The following is a 14,515-nucleotide window of genomic DNA, read 5'->3' as shown; positions in this document are numbered from 1 at the left end:
TACGTATGCAGGGCCCCTGTCCCCAGATGTGTCCCTCCTGGACAGTAGCTATTTTGGCTCTGTTGGGACCTGGGTTCCAATCTGCAGTCTGCAATCATTAAACCCTATGACTTAGAGGAAGATTTGTAAACCCTCCAAGACTTCATTTTTTTCTCCTGGAAATGTGAGATAATGATACCCACTTCTTAGGCTTCAAGAGACTATAATGTTACAATTCCAATAAGGCATTCAGCATAGTATCTTCATACTTATTTGAAATAGTATTATTAATTAAAGTAGGGAATAAGAGTATAGATGCCGACAGACTTCTTGGCTTAAATCCCAGCCCCACTTCTTGCTGTGTGACCACAGGAGTCATTAGCCTCCCTGTGCCTCAGTGTCTCCCTCTATAGAAAGGGCATGGTAAGGGGATTTTGTGAAGGATCCTGACGGCAGTGCCTGGTTGTAGTAATGTGCTGTGTGAGCTTCCAGTCCTCCGCCTTGCTCCCCTGTGGCCAGGCAGCCACGTGAGGGTTCTCCCTGCAGAGAGGACCTGGATGGGGATCAGGGCTCTCCAGTGACCATGCCTCCACACTAGGCCCTGTTCATGCTTATAGCTATGGAGCCCTGCACAGAGGCCTCCCCGGGGAGCCGTGGCAGACTCCCTCCCTTCCCAGGTCTGCTCAGGCTCTCCATCTTCTCTTGCAAAAAGCAAGTGTTGATGCCCACCTTTGTGCTTATCTACCCTCAAGGAGATGGAAAGGTCTAGTCCCATCTGGAAGCAGAAGGAAGGATCTAATGACTTTCAAGAGTCCTCTAGGTTGGCCCTCAGTCCCTTTCCCAAAAGGCCATAGGCTTGGCATTAGGGGCCCTACGCCCCCCTCCCAGGGTCCTCTGCTCCCCAGTATTTTCTTTTTTTTTCTTTTTTCTTTCTTTCTTCTTTTTCTTTGTGGTACTGGGGATTGAACCCAGGGATCCCCCAACACTGAGCTTCATCCCCAGCCCTTTTTATTTTTATTTTGAGGCAGGATCTCCTTACGTTGCCCAGGCTGGTCTCTAACCTATGATCCTCCTGCCTCAGCCCCAGGTCTCTGGGATTGCAGAAATGTGCCACCACACCTGGCCCCGTGTTTGCTTTGAGTCAGGCCCTGGGCAGTTCTTCTTCCTCCACAGGTCAGGGTGGAGACCCCAATCAGCTGGGGCCCCAGGTTAATAGTCGACTGGAAGACTGAGATTCTGCTCTAGATTGGGGGGGTCAGGCTCTACGGAAGGGCTGGGAAGAGACAAAGCACAGAGACATGCTTTGGAGTGAGGCCAGCTGAGAGCAGCCCCATGAGGCAGGGAAGGGTGGGTTTCTGTGGCTGCCCAGGCACGAATCCTAATCCCATGCTCTGTGCTGCAGACCAGCCCCGTCAGGTTCTTCAGAGGCTGTGTGTGACTGGGTGTGTCTGTGCCTAAGGGCTGTGTGTGTGGTGGAAGGTGTGTTCTCTGCACACATCTGCCTCTCTGCCCGCTGACCTGTTTGTTTCAAAAGCCCCCCATGCAGTGCTGTCTCCCCTTTTCATCCCAAGTTGTTGGTCCCCATTGTGGCTCCCTTGGAGGGGGAGGGCAGGCTAAGCAGGCCGGGATGCCAGAAAGGGGCCCAGGGTGGCTGGCCCTGCACTTTGCACCAGCCTCTAGCATTTATGGCAGTTGATATGCTGGAATCAGAGGGTACAACAGGGCATCAGCAGGGGCAGGTGAAAGGAGGGCCATCCACACAACTCAGCTTCTTCTAGGGCCAGTGCTGGGGCAGTCCAAATGACAAAGGGCCCCAGGTCTGGGACCAGCCATTCCGTGTAGGCTTAGCCAGGCATCACCATGACACAGCCCTGAAAAGTCAAGCTGCACTCTAGCCCAGAACTTTGGTCTCGGCTCCTTAGGAGCCACTTTCCTCAGTATTTGGGGATGAGGGGGCTGCCCCAGTCCCCACACCCCTCAGAGGCTTTGCATCCAGATTTTAGAAGAAAAAACCTGATTCAGAGGACAGACCACCAGCTGCCTCCACTTTGGTGAAAGAATCAGTCCTGAGGGGGTATGATGGGTGCAGGAGTGTGAGGGGAGAGTGGAGAGAGCAATGGCAGGAAGGACAAGGAGTGTCCCAGGGAGAGCAGGGAAGCAGCCACCTAGTGGCTGATCTTGGAACTGCAAGGCATTCTGCTAGCAGGACTAGAGGGCAAATCTGGCACCACAGTGACCCACCCAGGTTTGCAGATGGGGTGGGGATGTGAAATCAGGCAGGGCAGGAAACTGAATGGATATGCCCTTCTTGGTGACTGGAGTCTCAGGTAGGGCCAAGTCTGTTCTCAGAGGTCAGGGTTTTGGTGAGTGGAGCATGCTAGATAGAGAGTGTAATGTCAGCAGAACTAGGCAGAAGGCGACCCAGGATGACCTTAACAGGCAGGCACCAATTTTGATTCTGAGCTCCTGACTGTGGATGGTCCCTGAAGCCCTCTATTCACAAACTCCACATCTTCCCTTTCTTCTGAGCCCCTGATTGTGGTCAGAGCTACAGAAATGACCAGGAAACTGGATTTTTAATGGAGAGGCCACGATGCCCATGGACACTACATGTCACAGCAGCAGTGGAGGGGAGCTGCACAGGGATTCAGGAAGGTGCTCTCCCTGCCATCCTCAGCTCGCTGCACCACAGGCTGGCCTCACTGTGGGGAGGTCTTCAGCAGGCTTTCTCTTTCCTCTCTCTCCTCTCGTACTGTGCGTGTTGCTTCCTGGTTCCGGGGAGAGCATGCAGGCTGGAGGGAACAGCGTGCAGGAGGGGTCAGGTGAGATGCTCCAGACAGAGGTGGGGCAGAGACAGGTGAGTGTGCTTGAAGGAAGGAGCCTGAAGCAGGAGCACAGAGTGCAGCATAGCAAGCCCGCCTGTGGGGACAGAGACAGAAGCCATTAGTTACAGTGACATGTGCTCTTTAAGAATCCCTGATTTACCAGCAGCACAGGCAACCCCCAGGCTTCTCTCTAGTGCATCCTGGACTGAATCACCATCCTTAGGGTCTCCTGTGAAACCTCAGCTTCTCAGCCCAGGACCCAAATCTTTTCTCTCTTTCTAGGCTGCTCCCTGGATCTTGTCTGGTCTTGCCATCCTCCTCTGTGACTCGCTAATTCACACCTCTCTACTTTTGTTGCATCCCCAGATCTTCCAACATGCCTGTCCCCTTCATTCACACACTCGCCTGTTATTCATCAGAGGACTCCCCTGTCCAGAGGGTCTGCCATGCGCCATCTGCAGCCGCCTGCCCTACTGCGCATGTGCTCAGCTATCCTGCACGGGGCTTCATGTGGCCTAAAGTGACTGTTTTGCCCAGGTTCTCCAGCTCTTTGTAGAATGGGAGGTCTTAACTTTTCCAAATGGCACCTCCCTCAGAGCAGGGACTGAGTACTGGGTACTTTACAGGGTACACGGGGTAGGGGCGTCCTCAGGAGGCATTTATGAGACCTTAGAGTCTCAGAAAGTCGGGGCTGGGGGAGGGCCTCTAGGATCATCTAACCCAGTGTTCTCAGATTCTTGTGAGCCTCAGAATCATGCAGAGGGCAGACCCAGCCCCACTCTCTCCAGTCCAGTGGGTCTGGGGTGGGGCCAATCAGTTGTGATATGGATGATGCTGAGCCCAAGGCCACTGAGTTGACACAACCCCCAGTTGTATACAGGGGGGAACAAAAAGGCTCACAGCAGAAGCAGGCCTGAGCGGCAAGGGCTGAGCCTCACGGTGCTCTTCTTCCTGCACATACTCCACTCCACCTCCCAGCCCCCAACCTGGAGTCTCCTGCTCCCCTGAGACTCCGAGAGTCCAGAGAAGAAGGGAGCCTGTCTCTAGCTACCTCTACTGGGAGGTTGGAGACTTGGCAGCATCAAACATCTTCTTCCGGCCTTCCATGCCAGACATGGCCTCCACGTTCTTCCTCCAGTCGCCCACCTCCACAGGCCGTTCCTGTGGGCAGACCACACACACACACATCGCGCTAGAGGGGCAGCCAGAGTCACCCGAACTCGAGAGAAATTGGACAGCAGAAAATCAGCTTCCTCAAAATGACAGGAGATCCAAACACCTCTGCCCAGTGGACAAGGTGCAAAGATTCAGCCAGACGTGGGGACGTGGGTCAAGCCGAAGTGCTACAAGAAGGAGGTTGTGTGGATGGGGCATTCCGGGTGATGGTGTGACAGAGTGACAGGGCTGGTTTCCACCCTAATGCACCCCAGGCCAACCTCAGCTCTAACCCCTACACCACCCTCTGCTTGTTGCCCTCCAGCTAAGGCCACATCCTCCAAGAAGCCTGCTCTGATGAACTCAATTCATTTTCCATTCCAACGGCATACTCCCCGGCCCATCTCTCCTCTGTATGAAGCTTCTAGGGCCAGAGACTGTGGTCCTTACAGGACTCGTTGGTTCTGGGTACATGCACTGTGAGATCAGCCAACTTTGAGTGATTTGTTGCTGAGTGGCTGAACCCAGTTCTCTAATTCTTATGCTCATGTGTCCCTATAGCCAGGATGCTGTCTACATTGCCTGGGATGACAGGGGCAGTGGTCTCCCCACAAGTGTCCCCATATTGTCTTTATTCCCAGGGCAATTCGTTCCTCAACCTGCTTTTCTTTGTGTCCCAGTCCCCTCCTCACACTGGAAGCAGCCTGAGAGGTGGAAGTCAGTCCTCTTTCTTTGGTTAATGGTCTCCTAGTGTGTTCTAGAATGTTCTGACTGGCTTCCCACAGGAGCTCCTGGCCCAAAAGATGAAGGCTAGTAGGGCAGGAGGTGGACAGTTCTGAGGAGAGGGGCCCTCACCTTCTCTGTGTCTTCCTTCTTCACAGACTTGAGGTTGGCCCGCAGGTCCATGGACACCTTGTGCTTCGAGCCCAGCAGAGCCCGGAGCATAGCATCAGCGGAGACGCGGACCCGTCGCAGAGGCGGGCGCTTGAACTTTCCACGGAGGTCCAGCACCTTCAACTTCAAGTCCTTAATCTGCAGGTGAGCAGGGGCCAGGCTTACTGGAGGGGTAGCTGGCCAGGGGTTCCCTTCCAAAGGACCCCAGACTGCTAGGGTTCCAGCCAGAGCCACAGCCCAAATCCCCCAGGCTCAAGGCCAACCCTCTGGAACACTCAGACCACCCATCCCTTCGCAGATCACCAACATGCACGTGGATACATGGACGAACAGTTGCACAGAGACCCCGGCCACCCTGTCCCTGTAGCCTTGGGCAGTCTGCCAAGCCAGAGCTCCTGGTGTGGAAGCCCTGTCTGGAGTATGGAGCAGCATCCTCCTGTTCCTGAAGCCCCCTAACTGCTAACGGGTCCCTTCATGGCAGCCCGGCCCCTTGGTCCAGCAGGTAGAACCCCACCTCCCTGCCAGTCCTACACCCCGGGAGGAATTCCCAGGGTGTGGTCTCTGGAGGGAACTCTTGGGAGCAGATTATCACTCTGGTGGGCAGAAGTGGGAAGAAGGATGCGGTCTGAGCTCCCACACTCCCTGCCCCACTGCTGGGGCCAATGTGAAAAAGCAGCCCACCTGCCACAGGAGTCCTGTCCCCCACACACACACTCTTTCCACTCCCTGGAGCAGGTCTGGATGGTCCCAGATTCTGCGAGGGAGGAGCACTGAGCACCAGAGTGGGAGTCAGAACCCAGCATAGGTTCCAGGTCCACCACTGTGTGACCAGGGCCCGGTTTTCAGCCTCTCTGAACCTCAGTGTCTTCATCTGTAAGGTGTAAATAATAGCCCCCACTTTACCCCCAGGCACATAGGGAGGATCAAAGGACCTAAAGTACATGAAAGCCCTTCACAGAGGTAAGATGTCATTAGGAGGCATCTGATTTCCCGTGTGGGTGAGTAAAGGGGCGGCTTCTGAAAAGCCCATCTGCAGGTGGGAGGAAGTGGGTGTTTTTTGTGTGATTATCCTCCCTGCCCATCTCCAGCTCTCCAAGGCTAGGAGGGGGTCCCAAAGCTTGCTGCTGAGTGGCCACCTCCCTGGCCCCGCAGGAGGAAGGGGACCACACGGCTGCCCACCCCTCCTCAGCCAGACAGCTCCATTCTCCCCACCCCAGCCACACCCTCCCCATCCCTGGAACTCACCTCCCTGGTGTTGTGGAGGCACTTGGCCTCGATGTCATATCGCTCCTCATCCACCACCTCCACCTTGGCGTGCAGCTCCCGGCACAGGTCCTGAGGGAGGCCGATTGACGGGGCAGGCATGAGGAGGGACAGTCTCCAGCCTCCCTCTTCGGCTTCCCTGCCCAGCACCCTTGGCCTCTCCCCAGCCCCTTTGCAAGGCCTGGGATCTCCTTTGCTCTGAGGCTAACTCTAAGCACGACAACTCAACGTGTAAACCCTTTGATCCTTTCTGTGTGTACTTGTTTTCTTTTCAAATAGTTTCCTTGCGATAAGAGTAATCTGTTAATTGTAGAAATTCTGAAAACTAGGTGTGAAACAAAAATAATAAAACGAAAATAACCAGTGATTGCCACGACCTGGAGATAATCATTTGTAACCTGCTGGTGTATTTCCTTCCAGTGTCTGTTCTCTGCCATCACTGGCATTTAAACCATTGCCAAAGTTTTGGAAACATTAATGGAAACATTAAAAGGTGGGCGTATTGGTGCATGGGATTCCAGCTACTTGAGAGGCTGAGGAAGGAGGATCACAAGTTTGAGGCTAGCCTCAGCAACTTATTGTCTCAAAATAAAATAAAAAGGGCTGGGGATAGAGCTCAGTGGTAGAGCACTTGCCTAGTATGCACAAGAATCTGGATTTAATTCCCAGTATCGAAAAAAAGAAGGAATTGAACCTTTGAAAACAAAAATTTAGAGACCTTTTGCTAGGGGAAGGAAGGACAAGTCTTTGGAAAAATGACCTTCTCAAGTCCTGCCCGCCTCCCTGCTCCAGGCCATTCTACTGGCTGATGTGAAGGCAGGACTCAGCCCTGGCCCCAGCAAGCCTCTTCTCCCTTTGGGGCTCACTTCCCTCTCCTCTAAGATGGGATCTGGCCAGATATGATGGTGCACACCTGTAATCCCTGCAGGTCAGAAGGCTGAGGCAGGAGGATGGTGAGTTCAAAGCCAGCCTCAGCAATTTAGCAAGTCCCTAAGCAACTTAGCCAGACTTTGTCTCTAAATAAAACAAAAAGGGCTGGGGATGTAGCTCAGTGTTAAACGCCCCTGGATTCAATCCCTGGTAAAATAAATCAATAAAATTTTTAATGAAATCGAACATGGCCACTCCCTGGGCAGTGGGAAGATTAAATAAGACCACATAAGGACAAGAGTGCCTTGCAAGGTACAGAGCTGTGAGCCCTTGTTAGTTCAGGCTCCTCCCACCATATCCCACCTGTGTGGGGCACCCACCCCAGCTTCAGCCGGCCTGACTCACCTGCAGGGCGCTGAGGGACAGGCCTCGGGTCTGCAGCGTGGGGATGCGCTCGGCCAGGTAGCGCACCTTCTCAGCCTCTCGCTCCTCATGCTCCTGCTCCCAGCATTCCTTGGCCTTGGCCAGCATCAGGCTCTGGACAGGACAAACCCTGTGAGTCTAGGGCCAGGCCCTTGTATTTCCCACTGAGCATCAGGGAGTGAGAGGAAGTTGGCCCTGGGCTGAGCCAGCTCTGAGAACACAGTTCAATGTGGCTGTGTGTGCAGTGGCTAGCAGCAGGCCACATCTAGGACACACTGAGCAACCACACCTGGCATCCGTGCCCCAGAGCTTGCTTTGCCATCAGTCTTCTTATCACGTTTTGCCTGTTTTGGCCCACAGAGCTCCAAAGATACAAACACTTACCAAAATAAAGCAAGTCTCTCTGCCTCCCCCACTGAGGCTGGTCCTGGCCTCCTCTCAGGACCCAGGTGGGTACCAGATCTGTAGTTCTAGGTTCTCACCTGCTGACCACCTGAGCCTGGCACTGGCTCCAGCCGTGGACAGGTTTCCTTTGCCTCTCATCATCTTGCTCTGGCCTCCTTCCTTTCCCCCTCTCTTGGCCCTCCACATGACTTCAGAGTCTGCACTAGGCTCTCTGCCCCACTCTGGGCATCCCCCAGGCCACACCCAGCCTCACCTTCAGCAAGAGCTTGCGGGAAGCAGTGATCTTGGATTTTCTCTGAAAATGAGAAAGGGGAGAGACAGGTGGTAAGGTGGAGGCTGCAAAACTGGACTTCTGTCCAGGCCAGGGCAAGTGCCAGTTGATGTGCATCATCATTACCCAGAATTCTCTGCTCACATTAGGTCCCTTAAAAGTTTTGGGACTTTGGGGCTTAACACTATGGGTTGGGGCTGTAGCTCAGTGGCAAAGCGCTTGCCTTGCACGTGGGAGGCACTGGGTTCTATCCTCAGCACCACATAAAAAAATGCACAAATAAAATAAATGCATGCTGTCCATCTACAACTACAAATAAAAAATTTTTTAAGTTCATCTTTGTAACTTAACTCCTCAAATTCAGAGAATGTCACCATCAACTACCTTGATCTAGGGACTGAGGCCCCACTTCCCATCCTGGTTCTGCCTTTGATGGAATGTCATAGGAGACTGTGTAGGGCACCTTCTCATCCATAAATGAGGATGCTGAGATCCACCTTACCTAGGTTCACAGTTATTACCCAACAAAATGAGAATACAGATGTGCAAATCCTTTGAAAAACTTAAAAGTTGCCCATTTTAACAACCCGGGTAGTAATGCAGCAATATCTCAATATCCATCATGCCAGAGATACAAGCTGTGTTGCACAAAAAAATGAAGCCTATGTATGTGGACATTTAAATTTTTAATTTTATTTCTTTTATTTATTTATTTATTTAATACTGAGAATTGCCCAGGGGCATTTTGCCACTGGACTACATCTCCAGCCCTTTTTCTATGTTTTATTTTGAGACAGAGTCTCGCTCATTTGCTGAGGGCCTTTCTACACTCCCTGAAGCTGGCCTCCAACTTACCATCCTCCTGCCTCAAATTCCCAAATTGCTGGGATTACAGGTGTGCACCATCATGCCTGGATAGATTTTTTTTTAAATATTAACACTACCATATAAATGTTTCTAAGACATAAATACACCGTTTTCTCTTCTTATCAAAAAATATTAGACATATTCTTGCCGACTAAATATATTCTACTAGAGCTTAATAAATCCCAGCTCTGTGGCCGTGGTCCCTTGGGGGTGGTGAAGGTGAGAGGGCTGCCCCGCCCTAGTTAAAGGGACTGTGCAACCTTCAAGCAGCCCCTCAGGAGGGCCACTGTGGGCATGCCACCTTCTTCTAACACTGTGCGCTGGGGAGGGCAAAGCTCTGGCTCCTTATAATAGTTCAGGAAGAGAAGTGGTCAGGCTCTTAGTTCTGGGGTGAAATGAGTGAGCTTCAGCACATGGAATGCGCAACTTCCGCCCAGACTATTCAGAGTGGTTTCTCTTTGTCTCTCCAAAAGCCTAATTTTTGCTACACTTCAGATAGGTGACTTTGAGAAGCATGGCCATCACTTTAACCATTACTGCCTGTGGTTCACACACTGTGATGGACCCATGGCAAATGCTCCACTGCCATCTTGTTTCTCCACCACTTGGTGAGCTTATGGACACATCGTGTGACCATCAATCACTGGCACTAACTTTAATAGGAACCTGAGCAAAACTTGAAAATTCAAATGATTATTGAAACATAACGGATTCGATTCTCATTGAGAACCTCTGTGCCAAGTGTCCCTTCCATCAGTGCTGCTGATTCCTATCCCTGCTGTCACTGAATCCACAGCCCTGTCCCTGAAGTCCCATCTCAGGGCTGTATATAGGCTGTGTCCTCAGCAGCCTAAATAAATCTGGATTGTAGAAAATGTTCAGAATCAGGGTGACCAAAGACCTAAGAAGGAATCCAAAGACACACCTTTGTTTCTTTCTCAGTGTTTGGCCACTGGGAAAGGGTGAAGTGACCCTTACCTTTCAAACGTGGCTTTGCAGAGAATAAGCTCTGCAAGAGACAGTGTGGACCCCCTCCCCAGGGACAGACAAGCTTTCAAAAAGGGTAAGAGAGAACTTGCACTCAGAGAGGGTACAAAGTCACACCCAGGCCTGCTGCATGCTATCCCAGCTGCAGGGTACACGCCAGTGACATTATATCCTGGATCACAGGAAGCCCCACATCCAGAATCTTCACCCAAGGTTTTTATTCTCCTGGAAATTTCCTCAGCCACTGGGCACCCCTCACCCCCACCTCAGCCTTGACCCAAGCTCTCTCCTCCCCTCCAATGCCACTACCCCTTCACCAGTCGGAAGAATTCACCAGCATATAGACACTTACCTCACTTCAGGCATCCATCACAGGAAGGATAGGGGAAGAGCAGAAAACAGAGAACATGAACAAAGTATTTTATATTTGCAGCAACAGAACATGCAAAACAGTTGGGGCAAGAGAGGGCAGGTGACAACAGCGCACTGGGAAGAAATCAGGCCTCAGGTAGGAGGACTAGGTTGAGGGTTCCAGCAGAATAGAATAAAACCCATCTGCCTGTGGGCTCCCAGATGTTCTTTCTGGGGGTATGGTTCATTGGAATTTGGGGAGGATTCATGGGAGGTCAGGGAAACCTTGACAGAGGTCCGCCATGATATGAAAAGTGCCATCCTGAGCTCGTGGGTTTTTTTCCAAAGCTTTGTTCAACTGTTGGACCAATGTTAGGTCATGGCCTGGCGCATGCACTTCATTATGTCAGCGCAGACAGGCAATTCTGGAACACAGGCCAAAGGTCTCTCCAGGGGAACTTGGAAATACAAGTTCCATTCCAGGGCTGGGAGGACATTTGGCCACCTGGGAGCCATGGGGTGCTGACCCAGGCACTCAGGACTGTCCCTGTTTTAGGATCTGGTCTTGGGGGAGGAGCCTGGGGATTGAACAGAGAGTCCTCAGCTTTGGGGCTATAGTCTGTGGCAAGAGACTTGTCTCCCTGGAGCCCTGGATGGGGGAGATGACTTACACTTCCGGCATGGTGACAGCAGGGCAGCACCTAGAGGGCACAGAGAAATCATCAGGGGGGTGGGAACTTGTAACTCCTGTCCCCACCCTTCTAGCCAGCTGGGTCTTGGGGGTCAGCAGCCCAGCCTGGGAGACTTGGACCCAGAAGAAGTTGGAGTGATTCCAGCCCAGTGGGGATCCCAAGCTACAGCCCCCAGGCCAAATCAGCCCTCCCTGCACACCTTTTTTTGCTTTAAAAGTGGTGAAACAAAGAATATATGGACAAAACCCTTACAACGCCTAAAATATTTACCTGTGGCCCTTTCTAGAAAAAAAAAACTGCCAACCCCTATGGGGAACATAATCCATAGAAAACAGGTTAGAAAGTGAGGTGGGGCTTGCACAAGAAGGCTTGAAAGACAAGCTCTGTTTAGATTTTGCCCTGTGGGCGAGGACTCAGCCAAGGGAGGAGCAGGGTGGTGAATGAAGCAGAGTGGAAAAGGACATGCCGGCAGCTGCCACGTGGCACAACTCCAGGGGGCAGCATTCAATAGACAGCAAGGTGTCTGGCAGCCCTAAATAGGGCAGGGGGACCCTGAACCAAGGAGGTTATGCCAGGAGGCAGGGAAAACCCTGTGCTCAACTCTAGTCTGCCCTTACCCTCTCTGGGCCGGTTTTTCTCTCTGCAAAATTCGGGGTTAGGTAAGCGGCTTCCCACTTAATACCTAGCTCTCAAACACGTCATTCAAACCAGATCTTCCTTGGAAGCAAAAGAAGTTCAATCCAAAAGACAAAACCTGTTGGACCTTGGAGACTGGTCAGAAGCCCCCTGACCAGGTGGTTTCTGGGGCCCAGGATGAGGGGGGCTCCTTGAGGCTGCACAGTGAGATGTTCAGAGTCAAACCAGATTAGCCATCTTGCCCAGGCTTGGACATAGAAGCCGGAGGAGGTAGAGGAAGGGATTACGTTGAAGCTCAGAGAAAGGAAGAGGACCACTGGGGCGGGGTCAGGTGTGCAAAATAGGAGAGGAAGCCCCGCCTGGACTGTGAAGTTCAGGGTAGATGGTTCAGTATGTCTGGGGGCAAGCAGGCATGGAGCTCAGGGTCCAGAGTTTGGACTGGCTCAAGAATCTGGTTTGGAGCAGGGGAGAGCACAATCTAAAGGACGCTTGCAAAATGCTACCAATAATTTCATTCCAGAGCCTCTGCCCTGATTCTCTCCTATCCCTTTCTGCCCATGAAACATCCCCCTGACCTCAATGACCAGGTCTGGGTCAGCTTTTCTGAGTGTCCTACCCTGCCAGGAAGCCTCCTGGGCCTGCCTCTGCCTCTACCTCAGGGGACAGTGAGGCTGGGGTAGAGGGGTGGGGAGGGCAGCCCCAGAGTCTCAGCTGTCTCCCTGGGGCACAAAGGGAGAGGTGAGGAGACGATCCATACATTCCCGAGATGCCTGGCTGAAATTAGATTTTATAGGCAGCTGCTTACTTTGAGCGCCCCACTCCTCTCAAGAGCTGAGGAAGTCCATAAGGAAACACCAGATGACAAAGACCCACCCTCTCGCTGGTGTGCACTCTGGCAATGCCAGCCTCCAGTGGGCATGGGGTCTCCACTGAGTAGGTCATGTGTCTGTCTGCCTGGGATGTGTCTCGCTCTTGGTGGCATTTGGTCACAGTCACCCTCCCTCTCCCCAGAGAGCACACTATCACCAATGCGGGGCCTACCTGCTGAGGCCAGCCTAGGTCTCCTGCCAAGCCCCAGGGCCTGCCCCCAGCCTGCCCCACTGACAAATGCCAGGCCAAGGGTCCCATGTCAGGCATGAAGCCTTAGTCTGTGCTCTAACACCACCAGACGGGACTGCTTGACAGGCCCTGCAGAAGACAAGCAGGGACCTGATAAGAAGTCAGGATGTAGATAGCAAATTCGAGACTTGGAAAAATGGGATTCCATCCCTATAAGTGGAAAGCCAGGAGATAATGCTGTAAGAGGAGGGAGGAACTAAAGACCCTCTGGTGCGTGACTTAGGGTTTGCTATGCCTGTCCCTGAGGCCCATGGGGTTGAAAGGGCCGTCAACTACATTATGATATGAAAGCTGTATGTATAAAAATGAGTGTATAAGTGATTGTGTGTGTGTATGTGTGTGTGTGTGTGTGTGTGTGCACGTGCGCGTGGGCATGTGTGCCCGTGCACCTAAGACTGAGAAAGAGACAGAGATCAAGAAAATGAGTAGAGAACAGAACTCACCTCTCTGCACACCAAATAGTTATGGATGCAAATATCTAGTTAGGCTCGTGCTCTGCCCCTCATTCCCAACCCTAACCTTGGACCCCACTCCAAGAACATCCCCTTCCTCTTTGACTGGCTGTTACTAGGCCAGAATCCCAAGCCTGCAGCTGAGTGTTGTCTGCCGTGCACCCACCTCCACATGAGCTCCCAGCAAGAAAGCCTGCCCTCAAACAGCTTTGGGACCGGGACTCCCAAACCCGAGGCAGGAGCACCCCAGCGACCACCAGCAGCCCCACTCCCGTGCCCAACCAGGGATCAACACTGCAGATAGTGCCCTAGTTTCTGTGTCACAGCCCAACCCACCATCTGCCCCACCCTAAGAGGACCCCCAACAACTCTTCTACTCCTCAGAGCTGGGAGTGGTGAAGAGGGGCTGCCAATCACCTTCACCTGCTGGTGTTCTAAATAGACAGGATGGGCAAATGGAGCGGAGAGTGTTCCTCCAAGACAAAGAACAAAGAAGCAAGATGGTTTCCTTAGTCGGGTTTTGGGGATGGATACGGTTCTGGTTCTTCTTCTAAGCTCCCAGAAAGACTGCAAGCCAGAGCACCCCTCTCCCAGCCATTACTGCTCAGCAGGTTCTTCCTCAACTTCCAAGTGCAGCCTCTCTGAGGCTCCAGAGGACCCCCTTCCCCTAGGCACCCTCTCCCTGCTGTGACCTGCAGGGCCAGACCTGGCGAGAACACAGTCCACCCAGCTCTGTCTTGGGGACCCTGAAGAAGCTGCTGGAAAAGTCTGGCTCTGGCTTCCAGCCTCCAGGGAAAACTTTTGCTTCCCACAAAGACAGTTCCCGCAAGACAGAGGCCATTCTAAGGGACAAAAGGCTGGGAGCCTTTAGGGAATGTTTGACCAACACACCCACTTACACAGGCAAGAAATATCTGCTCCCCTCTCCAAGACCTCGCCTCCTCCTTAGACAAAAGCCCCCCGCTTCTCTGCCTCGATGTGACCTGGTCTGCAACTCCAGGCAACAGACACTTACCTTGATCAATCTCCGAAGAATGGGCTGCTCGGAGCCTCACTAGACAGCAGACTGTGGGGGGCAGAGCCCAGGGCAAACTATGAAAGCTGTGGCCTGCGGCAACTGGCCAGTAAAAATAGAACAGACCCGCTGCCCCTCCTGCCGCCCCTCCCCGCCCCTCTCCCCACACCCCCCTCAGCAGGCAGATGCACCCTGCAATGCACACCGCAGACACACGGGCTTGAAGATGAGTATGTGCCCAAATCCTGTGCCCACAGAGGCCACCAGCTGAGGAAAATCCACACTGTCCTGGGGGAAAGGAAGACAGTGAA

The 14,515-nt window shown here is 52.7% G+C and overlaps 1 protein-coding gene across 4 annotated transcripts; it reads right to left on the bottom strand.

Annotated features, from left to right (window-relative positions):
• Positions 1-2,536: 2,536 nt before the first annotated feature.
• Positions 2,537-14,292, bottom strand: TNNI1 (troponin I1, slow skeletal type). Of its 4 annotated transcripts, XM_081299374.1 has the most exons (8): positions 14,205-14,292; positions 10,958-10,991; positions 8,068-8,109; positions 7,392-7,523; positions 6,099-6,188; positions 4,815-4,991; positions 3,856-3,965; positions 2,537-2,898 (listed from the first exon to the last, which is right to left on the bottom strand). In XM_081299374.1, exons 4-7 carry the CDS (start codon positions 7,515-7,517, stop codon positions 3,858-3,860), a joined length of 501 nt encoding a protein of 166 aa, XP_081155500.1. In that variant the 5' UTR covers positions 7,518-7,523; positions 8,068-8,109; positions 10,958-10,991; positions 14,205-14,292; the 3' UTR covers positions 2,537-2,898; positions 3,856-3,857. The 4 variants fall into 4 exon arrangements, with proteins under 4 accessions (XP_081155500.1, XP_081155501.1, XP_081155498.1 ...); XM_081299375.1 differs by lacking the exons at positions 10,958-10,991; positions 14,205-14,292 and adding an exon at positions 9,376-9,379 and having other exon boundaries at positions 8,068-8,111; XM_081299372.1 differs by lacking the exons at positions 10,958-10,991; positions 14,205-14,292 and having other exon boundaries at positions 8,068-8,223.
• Positions 14,293-14,515: the final 223 nt, after the last annotated feature.

The sequence above is a fragment of the Spermophilus citellus genome (assembly GCF_964194105.1).
Source record: "Spermophilus citellus genome assembly, chromosome: 6".
Taxonomy (NCBI): domain Eukaryota; kingdom Metazoa; phylum Chordata; class Mammalia; order Rodentia; family Sciuridae; genus Spermophilus; species Spermophilus citellus.
The sequence above is the reverse complement of the archived record's forward strand: the minus strand, read 5'-3'. Positions and strand labels throughout refer to the sequence as shown.